This window comes from Malassezia vespertilionis, chromosome 2, assembly GCF_029542925.1.
Source record: "Malassezia vespertilionis chromosome 2, complete sequence".
Classification (NCBI taxonomy): Eukaryota; Fungi; Basidiomycota; class Malasseziomycetes; order Malasseziales; family Malasseziaceae; genus Malassezia; species Malassezia vespertilionis.
In genome coordinates this window covers 47,935-61,683 of record NC_079248.1, presented here as the reverse complement: position 1 = coordinate 61,683, position 13,749 = coordinate 47,935, and the positions used below count along the sequence as shown (strand labels likewise).

Here is a 13,749-nt window from a genome sequence, read left to right as displayed (position 1 = left end):
CTGATTACCTGGCGTTGCAACGTTTCCTGCTTCTCCACGGCAGCATAGCCATTGTTGGTGAAGGTCACATTCACATACAAATTCTGCCACCTGTCTGCAGAAAGGAGTGTGGCCAGCAGAAAGTCGAGTCGCTTGCGCAAAAGAAAAAACGGGCTCAAAACTGGTGTCAGCTGCACCGTGCACATACCTTTGCTACGCATCACCGTGTAATTTTCTTGTGCAAGACGCTGAATTGCATCCACATCCGCGCGGCGACGCATCGCGTAGCTATAGATGAAAGATCCTTTCACATTCTGCAGCAAGCTGATCGCATTGTCACCGTGCATGGCCGAGTCGTACTCTTCCATAAACACGCGCACATCTTCCAGTCCGCAGTTAAGCCCTTGTCCATAAAATGGGACCATGGCATGCGCAGCATCGCCAAGCAGCACGATGGACGAGCCGCCAGCCAAAGGATCACATTGAATTGTGCCAAGCGGACTGGCACGAATCGTAAGCATCTGGTGGACTAGCTCTTTTTCGTTCATGGCGCGGAGCGCATCGGGAAAGTTTGTGCTAAAAAAGGTGAGGACTTCTTCTTCATGTTCTCTGCACGCCTCCAAGAGCGGAAATGGCGCAAAAAGCGTCACAGTAAAGGAGCCGTCCGTATTGGGCAACGCAATGAGCATGTAATGATGTTTGGGCCAGATATGAAGACAGTTGGGATCCATCTTCCAGCTGCACGCGCCGCCCCGTGGACGCCCTGCAGGGATACGTAGCTCCACGTAGCCGGTATCGATGTAGGATTGAGAAATATTCATGCGCAAGGAAGAAGTCGTTTTGCAGCGCACCATCGAGTTGATGCCATCACAGCCAAATAGCATCACATGCGCGGTCTCGACGATGCCTTTCCCTGCGACATCAAAAGTAAGCAGGACAGTGTCATTGTGGCGACGGCGCTGCACGTTGATTAGCGCATGCTCAAAAAAGCTGTGCACATTTTCTTCCGCAAGCGCCTGCTCGAGCAAGAGTCGGTTTAGCCGCATGCGATCCAGCGAGTTGATACCCTGTGGTTTCAGCAAAATTGCATTCGTACCTCCCCTTGGGTGCCGTACGGCTGCCTGTCAAGCTGCACAGACCCGTCTTTTCCCAGGGTGTGAATCATGCGCGCGGACATAGGTACGACCTCAGAAAGCACCTTGTCGGCGAGCGAAATGCCGCTTTGCATCTGCTCCTCATTTGCTAGCGGTGAGATGCGCGAGGACACGTACGCGGAATGGAACGCAGGGCAGAAATGCCTCGCACTGACAGTGCCAGATTAATACTGCGCTGCGCAGTACTGCCATCAAAAAAAGATTCTTCCGCGCAGCTTTCGTACAGGTGAACTTGAAGTCCTCGGCGCGATAGCTGAATCGCAGTGAGGCATCCCACTGGTCCTGCGCCGATCACTGCAACCGTGTTCGCCATGCTGGTGGAGTGGGGCGGAATGGGCAAAATTGGGCAATCGGGCAGAAAACGTGTGGAGGTACATCGGTCTATCGATCCAAACATGGCTATCAGAATTTACAATTCAATCAGTGGGACGTCCTGGGCCGTTTCGCTGTGATCTGCAGGGGGTTCCACAGGTGCAGATGGTACCATGGGAAAGCGTGGCACAAGCGGCGCATCCATCGTGTCCGAGCCCGGTTCCAAAGGCGGTGCAGATGGCATCGTCGGCGGCACATTCGCTTGTGGCACCGCTTGTGGCACCGCTTGTGGCACCGCTTGTGGCACGGCAGGAATCGCAGCGGAAGACGGCGTTGCGCTCGTGCGCAGCGGTGGGGCAGCAGAAGTTTGATTCAAAGTGTCTCCATGCACGTCCAGCAGCCCAATGTACATACGTACAGCTTCAGATAGCTTTTCGTGCAGCCCGACGAGTTCATAAAGTCTGCGGTTTCCTTCATCCATGTTGCGCACCACACGCAAGTGCGATGACGCAGCCTTTTCACACATATTTTGTACAGGGCGTGGCACGCCGTCTATAGCCACATTCCGTTTCCACGGCGCGGCAGGCTGCAATACCGTCTGTGAAAAAGTGAGCACATTGTCCACGTCTTGCGACGCAAGCTCCAGTGCGCTCTTCGCTGGAGCCTGCGCGCGCGGAGCAACGCCACCCAAATCTCCTGCAGTGCGCTTTTTAGGGTGCGTTTCCATAATTTGTGCGGTGCGCTCCATTTCGCGCAAACTAGCTGCTATCGCCGCTCCGAGCTCAGGATCATCGGCATCGCTGGGCCCCTGCGCATGTGCAGCGCACTGAACTGGCTCCTGCTGGGTATTCTGCATGGGTGCTGCTTTGCTCTCCTGGAGCGATAGCTGAATCGCCTTTTCCAAGTCCTGATCCTCTTTTCGCATCCGCTTCTGTGTGGGCCTCGGCTTCGGTGGTATTGCTTCCTTTGTATTTTGGGTCGATGCTGGCCCTTCCCGATTGTAGCACCCGTCGCACACACGAACATCTTGGCCAATGCCGTACCAAGGGAGCGACATTGTTTTGTCCGCACACGCGTAGCAAAAGACGCGACCACAGTTCCTGCAGTGGTGCTTGCGCAAAAATGTGGTAAATTCAGAGCGACATTTAGTGCACACGTTCCCATATGACCATTCAGGTGCTGCTAACGTGTCTGCAAAGACGCGCGCTGCAGCGACTGTATTCGGATCCGGCGATGGCAACTCGATTCCAGCTTGCTCCACTTGCTCGGCGATCTGCACAATGTAACCCAGCTCGGCGGGCTTGGATGCTGCCAAATACCGCCAGTCCTGCAGACAGCGCAGCAGTTTGCTCCTTACATCGGGGACCAACGGCCTCCGGAGGCGCAGTGTCGCGGAGATGGGATCCATAAACGTTGGCGACGCCACCTGCGCAAAAAAATGGTCACCCCCGTTCTTTATGCATAGGTCTGTAAGCTGATATGAGTCAGTATCATTCACACGTCTTGCCTACGTACGCCAAGCGCCAACATTTGCACATTGGCGTTCTTGTGTTCGATGCGCGCTTTGAGCGCCTGCATCGCTTCGTTCGGGTCCACCGCTCTCGCACGCACCTGGTCGCACACTTCTAAGTTCACCGCAATGTCTTCATGTCCTGCGGGTATCATGGGCGAGGTCGCTCTCTCGACCAGCTGCTCAAATGAACTAGGACCCCACCGAGACCACAGACCGACCATGCTATTATTGCACTCGCACGAGCCGCACAGGTACGCCGCCGCTGCGGCGCTCGAATTGGATAGAACAGGTCACGTGGCTATGCATGCAGAACATACCTACCGGGTCTTTTATTGGCAGAACTGGGTCTTGCAGACATGTCCGGGAAGGATTTTCGTGTTACGAAACGTGCCACGCGTGTGGCAGGCTTTGTTCGCCGGCGAAATAAGCGGTGGCGTCCTTTCCGTTCTTTGCTTTCGACGACGACGACGGCGTGGGGACGATCCGGAGAAATCCTTAGTGATCGTATTCGCTGGCAAGACACGGATAACACCAAGCTTGTCATTGTCGTTGGCCACTCTTGTGCTCTTCGTACTTGAGCTCCTCCTGTGCCGGCATTGTTTGGTGTCGGCAGACCTTGTTACTTGCTCGCCTCTAACGATAAAAAGCGTGACGTAATTGGTTTCACAACCTAGGATGATTGGTCACCAATTTGCGCCGTCGGTTGCGCCCACTCGTTCGATTAAGGAGGTCCAGTTCGGTATCTTGAGTCCGGAGGAGATTGTGGGTATTGATGCTGCGTGTAGAATATCATACTAAACACTTGCTTTTTTTTTTGCTTTTCCTAACACAGCGTGCCTTTTCCGTTTGTAAAATTGAGCATCCAGAGGTAAAGGATGATGCAACGGGAAAGTACAAGGTTGCCGGGCTGTCGGACCCCCGGCTAGGTACAATTGACAGGAACTACAAGTGCCAGACTTGTGGCGAAGGACAGGCTGAATGCCCTGGGCATTTTGGCCACATTGACCTTGCGCGTCCTGTATTCCACGTCGGCTTTTTGGGAAAGGTAAAGAAGCTGCTGGAGTGTGTTTGTGTACACTGCGGCAAGCTGAAAGCAGATCCTGTACGTATGCTGTACGGCTGACACCTTTTTTAGATTTCCGACCCCGTGTTTAAGAGCATCCTGCAAGCCACCCGTATGACCCGCAAGCGCAGGTTCCAACGGGTGTGGGAATATTGCTCCAAGATTTCGGTGTGTGAGGCTGACGAACCAAAAGACGAAGATGAATTTGGCGACAATGCAGAGCCCAAAGTTGGGCACGGAGGGTGTGGGCGTTTTCAGCCGGCCATTCGCAAAGAGGCTTTGAAGTTGTACAGTGTTTGGCGTCACGGCAAGGATGATGATGAAGATGGGGGAAAGATGGCTCAGTCTGAAAAACGCCCATTAGCTGCGGCGGAAGCTCACACCATTTTGAAGAAGGTCTCTCCAGAAGACGTAACGATGCTGGGTCTTTCCGAAGACTTTGCTCAGCCAGATTGGATGGTGCTTACCGTCCTTCCTGTTCCTCCCCCCCAAGTACGCCCTGGCGTTACCGAATTTGGCAGTGGCATGGGCCAAGATGATTTGACTTACAAACTGGCCGACATCATCAAGGCCAGTGCAAACTTAAATCGCATGGAACAGGAAGGTGCACCTTCGCATATTCTCGGCGATTTTGCAGACCTATTGCAATACCACGTCGCGACCTATATGGACAACGACATTGCTGGTCTTCCACAGTCGCTGCAGTCGTCTGGTCGACCCGTCAAAGCGATTCGTGCGCGTTTGAAAGGCAAAGAAGGCCGCATTCGTGGCAATTTGATGGGCAAACGTGTTGATTTTTCCGCACGTACCGTCATTACGGGTGATCCCAATCTGGAATTGGACCAGGTCGGTGTGCCAAAGAGCATTGCGCGGAACCTGACGTACCCGGAGCGCGTGACGCCATACAATAGAGCGTACCTCTCCGAGCTGGTCCGCAACGGACCGAACGAATACCCAGGTGCTCGCTACGTCATTCGTGACACGGGCGAGCGCATTGATTTAAAATATAACCGCCGGGGAGACATTGCGCTCCAAGCTGGCTGGATTGTGGAGCGCCATTTACGGGATGGCGACTTTGTGTTGTTCAATCGCCAGCCCAGTTTGCACAAGATGAGTATGATGGCACATCGTGTAAAGCTGATGGACTACTCCACCTTCCGTCTGAATCTCAGTGTTACACCGCCTTACAATGCAGACTTTGACGGTGACGAGATGAACTTGCACGTCCCGCAGAGCGAAGAAGGTCGTGCGGAGCTTGCACAGATCGCTTGGGTGCCTCGCCAAATTGTTTCGCCGCAGGCCAACAAGCCGGTCATGGGCATTGTTCAGGATACGCTCTGTGGCATCCGCAAATTTACACTCCGCGACTGCCTGCTAGACTTTGACCAGGTGCAAAATATTCTTTTGTGGGTCCCTGATTGGGACGGCGTTATTCCTCAGCCATGCGTGATTAAGCCCAAGCCGTACTGGTCTGGGAAGCAGATCTTGTCGATGTGCATTCCCAAAGGTATCAATGTGTTTTTGGGTGATGCCAAGCAAGCTACGACCAACTACCACCAAGACGACGGCGTGCACATTGAAAATGGCGAGATTATGTTTGGCGTGATTAACAAAAAGGTTGTGGGCTCCACTGCCGGCGGTCTCATCCACATTATTTTCCGTGAGCGCGGGCCCACAGTCTGCCGTGACTTTTTTGGTGGTGTTCAGCGCGTGGTCAACTTCTGGCTTTTGCACAACGGTTTCTCGATTGGTATTGGCGATACAGTCGCAGACAAGGCCACCACGGCCAATATTAATTCCACCATTGCCAAGGCCAAGTCAGAAGTGATGAACCTGATCCAAGCTGCACGCTTTGACTGGCTCAAGGCCGATCCAGGTATGACCATTCGCGAATCCTTTGAAGCCAATGTGAATCGCATTTTGAACAAGGCGCGTGACGATGTTGGCTCGCACGCTGAGCAGAACCTGCCTGACTGGAACAATGTGAAGCAGATGGTAGTGGCTGGTTCCAAGGGCTCGTTCATCAACATTTCGCAAATGTCTGCGTGTGTCGGCCAACAGTCTGTGGAAGGCAAGCGTATTCCGTTTGGTTTCCGCCACCGCAGTCTGCCGCACTTCACCAAGGACGACTTTACACCAGAAAGCCGTGGTTTTGTGGAGAATTCTTATCTGCGCGGGCTCACCGCGCACGAATTCTTCTTTCACGCGATGGCTGGCCGCGAAGGATTGATCGACACTGCCGTCAAGACGGCCGAGACTGGATACATTCAGCGTCGTCTTGTCAAGGCGTTGGAGGATGTGACGATTTGCTACGACGGCACTGTGCGCAACTCCACCAACAGTGTCATTGAATTTGCCTACGGCGACGACGGCATTGATGGTGCTATGGTCGAGCGCCAGAAACTCATCACGCATGGCTTGAGTGACACTGAATTCCGCCGTCGTTTCCGTGTGGATCTTGCGCATGGAGGATTTAAGAAAGGCACGCTTCGCGCTGGTCTTGGCGACTGGTCGCCCGAGCTCGAGCAGCTCTTGGACGAGGAGTTTTCCCAGCTGGAAAAGGACAGAAATGTGCTCCGCACCGAAGTGTTTAGCACAGACCGTGTCGACACCTATCTTCCGCTCAACATTGCCCGTCTTGTCCTCAATGCCCAGCAGATTTTCCACATCGATCCCCGCAAGCCCAGCGACCTTTCTCCGTTTGAGATTGTTGAGGGCCTCTGCCGTGTGTTGGACAACCTTATTGTGGTTCGCGGTGACGACGATATTAGCCGCGAGATGCAGGAAAATGCGACACTCCTTTTCAAAATCCATGTGCGCGCGTTCTTGTGCACCAAGCAGGTCATTGAAATCCATCACATCACCCGCGAAGCTTGGGAATGGATTTTGGGCGAAATTGAGGGCCAATTCCAGCGCAGCCTCGCACAGCCCGGCGAAATGTGCGGTACGCTTGCCGCGCAGAGTATCGGTGAGCCAGCGACGCAGATGACGCTCAACACCTTCCACTATGCAGGTGTTTCGAGCAAGAATGTCACGCTTGGTGTCCCTCGTTTGAAAGAGATTATCAACTGCGCGGAGAATATCAAGACGCCTTCTGTCACCGTTTATTTGGAAACCAAGTACAGCATCTCGTCCGAGTCTGCCAAGGTCATCCAAACGTCTTTGGCCTACACCACGCTGCAGACCGTCACCTCCTCTGTGGAAGTCTTATACGACCCCGATCCAAGCTCGACTGTGATTGCCGAGGACCGCGAGTTTGTGGATGCATTTTTCGCCATTCCCGACGAGGAAGTAGAGGCAAGCCTCGAGCGCCAGTCACCATGGCTTCTTCGTCTTGTCTTGGATCGCGCAAAGATGCTCGACAAGAACTTGAGTGTCGCAGAGGTGGCCTCCAAGATCAGCGCCATGTTTGGTCGTGACGTGTTTGTGATGCACTCGGAAGATAATGCCGAAGAGCTTGTTGTGCGGATCCGTATTGTCGACAACGACGCGGACAAGGACGTGCAAGGCGAAGAAGACATCTTTCTAAAGAGCCTCGGCCAGCAAATGCTCTCAGACATTGCGCTGAAGGGTGTGCCCGGGATTGATAAGGTGTTTATTGTCAAGCAGGACAAGTCCACGCGTCGCTTTGATTCTGCGACGGGCGAATGGGACACGTTGAAAGAGTATGTCTTGGAGACGGACGGCACCAACTTGAAAGATGTGCTCGCCGTCAAAGGCGTCGACGTCTCGCGCACGCTCTCCAACAACTGCGTGGAAGTGTTCCGTGTGTTTGGCATTGAAGCTGCGCGTGGCTCGCTTCTCAAAGAGATGCGCAATGTGATTGAATTCGACGGCTCCTATGTCAACTACCGCCACCTGGCGCTGTTGGTTGATATCATGACTAGCCAAGGCACGCTTATGGCGATCACTCGCCATGGCATCAACCGCACAAACCAAGGTGCGCTCATGCGCTGCACCTTTGAGGAGACTGTAGAGATTCTCATGGAAGCCGCGGCGATGGGCGATAGCGACGACTGCAATGGCGTCGCGCAGAATGTGATTCTTGGCCAGATGGCGCCCATGGGTACAGGCGCGTTCGACCTGAATGTCGACGTCGAGATGCTCAAAGACGTCATTGTGAATCACAATCAGCCATACACAAATATGCTCGAGTCGAAGCTTGGTATGGATGATGATTTGGGCGCTCGTACGCCCGGCGGTATGACACCCTACGACACTGGCTCGCCCAACATTGACGACGCTTTCCGCGTGCAGCAGCAGGCCATGTTCTCGCCTTTGGTCGAGGTCGGCGGTGACGAGGGGGGCTATGGTGATTATCTCAGTGCTGGGCGCAGTCCGATGCGGACGCCGCTCGGTGCGCAGAGCCCCGGTGGCTATGGATACGCTCCTACCTCTCCGGGCTACGTTCCTACAAGTCCTGCCTACAATGCTACTAGTCCGGCTGTGGGTCTGGGGGGAATGAGTCCGTGGGTCGGTGCAGGCGGTATGACATCGCCAGCGTACAGTCCTACTTCGCCGGGATACAGTCCAACAAGCCCGAGCTACTCGCCATCGTCTCCTGTTGTTGGCAATCCGCGTAGCTCGTACACTTCGCGTATGTCGCCAGCAAGTCCAGCCTACTCGCCAACCTCGCCGCAGTACTCGCCAACCTCGCCAGCGTACTCACCGACCTCGCCGCAGTACTCGCCGACTTCGCCTGTGGGACGCCATGGCTCGCATCGCGGTGCAGGTCCAAAGTACTCGCCGACTTCGCCACAGTACTCGCCGACTTCGCCACAGTACTCGCCGACTTCGCCACAGTATTCGCCGACTTCGCCGCAGTATTCGCCAACGTCCCCGCAGTATTCGCCGACTTCGCCACAGTATTCGCCAACCTCCCCGCAGTACTCTCCGACCTCGCCGCAGTACTCTCCGACCTCGCCGCAGTATTCGCCAACGTCCCCGCAGTATTCGCCAACTTCCCCGCAGTACTCGCCGACTTCGCCGCAGTATTCGCCGACTTCGCCGCAGTATTCGCCAACGTCGCCGCAGTATTCGCCAACTTCCCCGCAGTACTCACCCAGTGCGAATGGCGCCGCTGGCGGTGCGTCTTCTCCGCGCCGGAGCCGCATGTCAAGCAAGCCTACGTGGCAGCGCTAAAAGTAACCAACCTGACCCGTTCTCTATCAAAAAAGTAGTATTACTAAACGTAGCTAACAACCAATGTGGAAGACTTGCTGTGTTCGGCGCAGCCTCGCAGTGCTCCAGCCAAGTGGACTCAGCTGAATGCTACTGCTAACCAGCGGACCTGCGAAATAAAAGGCGATACAAGTCAGCGTACCAAGCCTATTCATAAAGTACACTACATAGCCCTCAATCCATAAAGACAAGCTATCCAAAGACAGTGTTCACCAGAATCGACTCCCATAACAAACCCACCACAACTTAGAGCCCCTACAGCACCCTAACCCAGCGATTCATGCTCCGTGATAAGGCTAAGCTGCACAGGCTGCTCGCCCACACGATGCTGCCAGAAAGTATATGTAACAGTGTACTGCTTCGACTGATGCACGCCTCTCGAGTGCACGACCAACGCACTTTGCTTTCCGCCATAATACGAACTAATTCCCGTATCGATAATTAGCACCTGCGCGTCGCACCGCTCCGCAAATCCATCGTACTGTGGCGTATGTCCCATGACCATGAATTGCGCATCCATCGCTTTCAACGCTTCTGAAGCCCGACGACAGAGCGCCTTGGTCTCTGGCTCAGCATATCCGCGGTACCAAAACGGCCCCTCGCTATTGTACACGGCCATCTCCTCTTTTGTCACGTTTGACGGTGCATACCCGTCCGGCTCCGAATCGGCAAGCGCCTTGTAAAGAAACGAACGGCCCACCGTATTGATTGCATCAATCCCACGCTTGGCCCAATGCGGCGTGATGCCGCCATGCACAAACGACATGGCTTTAGGCTTGAACGAGCCCGTGGCCGGCAAGAGCTCGATACGCGCAGTGACATTGTATGCATCGAGCCATTCTTTGCCGATCCATCCGTCCACACTCATGGCCGCTCTGCGCGCTTGCACGCCGCCAAACGACGCAATATCGCCCTGCGTGACATACCGCCAGTCCATCAACGCATTCATCATCTCGTGATTGCCCAACAAATTGATTACTTGGCCGCCGGCCTTGTGTGCCTGCTTGCGCAAGGACGCATATAATTGATACAAGCGAATCGTATCGTCGCCACGGTCCACAGTATCACCCGTACTGACCAGCACGTCGCTCCCGGCGATCCAGTTCGTGTCGTCTTGTCCAATGACGCGCGTCTCTCGCAGCACATTGATCGCATGTGCATAGTCGCCGTGCAAGTCTGCCACTGCAATCACACGGCGCTCCACTCTATCCTGCTCAGGCGCGCGCAGCAGCCAATACAGGCTCGCCAGCGCAAGCGCCGCGAGCAAGCATCGTCGTAGCATGGAAATCCCGTACACACCTCCACATTCTGCGTCGCGCTTTCCATTGCCCACCATGTCCGACGGTTCCTCTACCATCCTGCCGCTCGAGCTTGTGGACCGCTGCATCGGCAGCAGTATCTGGGTTGTGATGAAGAGCCAGCGCGAGTTTGTGGGGACACTGCTTGGGTTTGATGACTACGTCAGTGCGTACATTGCGTTGCTCACCACAGACATGGTCTTGGAAAATGTGACGGAATAGTGCGTGCTTTGCACAACTGACCTTAGCGAGGGCACGCCGGATGGATACAAAAAGACAAAACTGTCCAAGACGCTCTTGAATGGAAACAATATTTGCGCTGTACGTTCGCTTTTTCTCACACCAGCTCGTCCCTGGCAGCCAAGGCCCCGAGGCGTAAACAGTATCGTAAGTAACGCTACGACTAGTGATATGTATTCCGCCATGTCATGTACGGCAAGCGCATGTGTGCTGATTGTTCCGTGCGCACACGCGAGGAGCGGCGTGTCTCTACGGGCTCGCGCCAGCCCAGCGCAATATCGTCGATGCGTTTCCGCATGCCGCCCTCGATATAGTCACGGTACTTGAGGAGCTGCGCTTTGAGTGCATTCTCACGTGTGCCTTTAGTACGCAGCCACGCAATCAGCTCCTCGATCTGCTCCGGCTTGGTATACACGCCCCATTGCCCAAAGGACACGTTCTCGTCGCCCTGCTCGATTGCGCGGCGCTTTGCGAGCGCAGGTTCGCCGCCTTCGTAGTTTAACGACAAGTTCTGCCACTCGCGATTGCTTGCAGACTGGACAAACACGCGGCCCGTTTGATACGCTGTGTTGCCACCGTGTGTAGAGAGCGAGGCAGTGCCAATCCCATCGAGCCAAAAGTAGCGCGACATGAACCGATCGCGACCCAAAGGACGCAATCGAGGGATCATGGCGTAGCGGCGAAACTCGCGCTCAATGACTTGCTCGTGCTTGCCGAGGCGCAATGCCTCCTCATCCATGCGCCGGCGCTCGGCATTCAGCTGCTTGGTCTCGCGTTGCAGCGCTCTTACTCGCGCGAGTTCCTGCGCCTGTCGCGACTGCTCTGCATCGCGCTGGATTGCCTTCTCCCGTAGCGATTCTTGCCGCGTGCCAAACGCACGTTTGTAGTGCTCGGAGCCGGTTTCAGAGTTTGTTTCGGAGCCTGCATCGCTGTCCTCCGAGTCCTCTAGCTCGTCCTCCTCCGCGAGTTCGTCGCGCTCGGAGTCCGAGTCCGAATCAGTATCGTCGTCCGAAAACACGGGCTTTTCGTCCACTTGCATGAACTGTTCCTCGGGGTGTTCCTCGAGCTGTTCCTCGGGCTGATTTTCGGACTGATCTTCGAAATGCTCCTTCTTGATTCCGTCAAGTTCGTGGCGCTGTTCCAAGGTGCGTTTTCGCGCGCGGATGATTTCCATGCGCTCTTTGCGAAGCTCCGTCAAATGGTTCTCACACTCTTCATAGTAGGTTTTGACATTCTTGGTTACCACCACCAGCTGGCACAAAAACAGAAGTGCTTGAATCTTGTCTTCCAGCGGCATGTGTGCATAGCGTTCTTCAATCGTCTTGCATTTAAGCGCCATACAACGGCCGTCCTGGAGGGCGTCGTCGTGCTCTACGCCGGTAAGGTACGAGAGGATTGCATAAAAACGCGGTAGGGTTTCGGGAGTTGCGCGCTGTGCAAGACAGCCAGCCATAGCACTCTCCCAGCCAGCGCGCAAATTGTCTGCGTGTAAAATGCGCTTTTCCCAGCCGCGGCCCATGGAGATGGCAGCGTCGAGTACTGTCTTTTCCGGCAAGTCCTCCTCGTCTGGATCGCTAATATCGCTGCTGCTATCGTTCATGGGTTGCGGCTCTTCGGGGGCTGCGATGATCGGTGCGGGCGCTTCCACACGACGTTTCTTGGCCTGGATGCCAGGGGCCAAGTCGCGGCTGTGGGCGCCGTCGCGGACAATGGCGTTCAACAAAACACCGTGCATTTCGTTGAGCAAAAAACATGCTGGCTCGTGCGTTGGATGCCGAAGTGCAGCGTCAAAGTCATCGTACGCGATAGTGGAAATGTGCAGCGGCGTGCCGAGCGTCAAGAAAAAGTAGTACGCCATAAGGAACGGCTCAAACGTGTCTAGCGGTACACCTAAAAATTCGGCGCCGTCAAGCACAGGCCGCTGCGCGCGTTTCGGCAATTCGCCGCAAGTGTCTGCATGCAATTCTTTTTCCGTGACCGGCTCCAAAAGCAGGTCCTCTGCGGGAAACTTGAGTAGCTTTTTCGCGTCGAGCCTCTTTTGGTCGTCGGCGCTCTTTGCTTTGCGGTCCTCTCTTGCTTTGCGTCGTGCGATTGTAGCGTCATTATCAGCTAGCTTTCGGCGCTTGGAAAGCTTGCCTTCTTTGATATCCTCGTGCATGCGCAAAACTTCCTCCGACGGCGTCGTGAGAATTCCGTACCGCTTTGCAAGGCTCTCGCGCACATACCAGGCACTTCCAATTTGGCTATCACGCTCCATAGTATCGCGCAAAAACTTGCGTACAATGGACTTGGAGAAGAGCATGCGGTCTCGGCTGAGCTGCTCGGCATTTGCTTCGGTTGAGCTGGCCTTGCCATCGGCCAATGCTACCGTGTAAAGATACTGTCCGGGATCGTCCAAGCGAGCAGCTTCTTCCATGGACACAGCTAGGTTTGCACCGAGGAAATGGGGAATTTGTGCCGTAGCTTCAGGATCTTTTTTGGCTGTGCACAATGCGACGTTTAGAATAGTGCCGTGGTGTCGCGCCCCGTCGATTTCGACAAACACGGTCTCCTCGGCAAAGAATCGGTTCTTGAATCGCTCCACCACCAGGTCAACAAGGTTGTCAAGCCGCCCAGTAATTTGGAACTGCACAGCATTCAGAACTGGGACTTTAAGAGGGTCGGGAAATTGCCTTTGAATCGCGAGAGTTTGCTGCTCCTCGCTGTGCGCTGCTTCAAAATAGGTCAGGCTCGATTTCCCAGAGAGCTCGCACTGAAATATGCGCTGATGGTAGTAGCTAAGACGCGCTGCATATTGTCTGTGGTGAGCAAAACTGTAACCACGCACTCATAATCCAAAAATACTTCGCCCGTCGCTGCAAGAAAGAAGACACTCGGATTCTGCCCGTCCTTCTTGGCAGTCTCTAAGGAGTCTGCAAGGGGCAGAGGAGATATCGCCTTGCGTTTCACAATTGGCATCGCAGTGCCTACTACCAACTTGGCGAGTCTACCACAACCAAGAAAAAATGC

General features: G+C 54.7%; 6 protein-coding genes across 6 annotated transcripts; 2 read left to right on the top strand and 4 right to left on the bottom strand.

Moving 5' to 3' along the window:
* Positions 1-4: 4 nt before the first annotated feature.
* BNA4 (kynurenine 3-monooxygenase) lies at positions 5-1,446 on the bottom strand (the record flags this gene model as incomplete). Its single annotated transcript, XM_056205683.1, has 5 exons — positions 5-8; positions 79-160; positions 188-1,046; positions 1,076-1,221; positions 1,251-1,446. The coding sequence occupies 5 exons, from the start codon at positions 1,444-1,446 to the stop codon at positions 5-7; spliced, it is 1,287 nt and encodes a 428-aa protein (XP_056061658.1).
* A 96-nt stretch (positions 1,447-1,542) lies between these two features.
* Positions 1,543-3,110, bottom strand: VPS27 (Vacuolar protein-sorting-associated protein 27; the record flags this gene model as incomplete). Its single annotated transcript, XM_056205682.1, has 2 exons — positions 1,543-2,898; positions 2,961-3,110. The coding sequence occupies 2 exons, from the start codon at positions 3,108-3,110 to the stop codon at positions 1,543-1,545; spliced, it is 1,506 nt and encodes a 501-aa protein (XP_056061657.1).
* Positions 3,111-3,633: 523 nt separating this feature from the next.
* RPO21 (DNA-directed RNA polymerase) lies at positions 3,634-9,163 on the top strand (the record flags this gene model as incomplete). Its single annotated transcript, XM_056205681.1, has 3 exons — positions 3,634-3,720; positions 3,791-4,060; positions 4,094-9,163. The coding sequence occupies 3 exons, from the start codon at positions 3,634-3,636 to the stop codon at positions 9,161-9,163; spliced, it is 5,427 nt and encodes a 1,808-aa protein (XP_056061656.1).
* A 304-nt stretch (positions 9,164-9,467) lies between these two features.
* On the bottom strand, positions 9,468-10,484 carry MVES1_000824 (uncharacterized protein; the record flags this gene model as incomplete). The annotated part of the gene is made up of 1 exon (XM_056205680.1): positions 9,468-10,484. The coding sequence occupies one exon, from the start codon at positions 10,482-10,484 to the stop codon at positions 9,468-9,470; it is 1,017 nt and encodes a 338-aa protein (XP_056061655.1).
* A 52-nt stretch (positions 10,485-10,536) lies between these two features.
* On the top strand, positions 10,537-10,879 carry LSM5 (RNA-binding protein lsm5; the record flags this gene model as incomplete). The annotated part of the gene is made up of 4 exons (XM_056205679.1): positions 10,537-10,666; positions 10,694-10,710; positions 10,753-10,821; positions 10,847-10,879. 4 exons carry the CDS (start codon positions 10,537-10,539, stop codon positions 10,877-10,879), a joined length of 249 nt encoding a protein of 82 aa, XP_056061654.1.
* Positions 10,880-10,903: 24 nt separating this feature from the next.
* MVES1_000822 (dolichyl-P-Glc:Glc1Man9GlcNAc2-PP-dolichol alpha-1,3-glucosyltransferase) lies at positions 10,904-13,698 on the bottom strand (the record flags this gene model as incomplete). The annotated part of the gene is made up of 2 exons (XM_056205678.1): positions 10,904-13,538; positions 13,568-13,698. The coding sequence occupies 2 exons, from the start codon at positions 13,696-13,698 to the stop codon at positions 10,904-10,906; spliced, it is 2,766 nt and encodes a 921-aa protein (XP_056061653.1).
* Between the last annotated feature and the right edge of the window lie 51 nt (positions 13,699-13,749).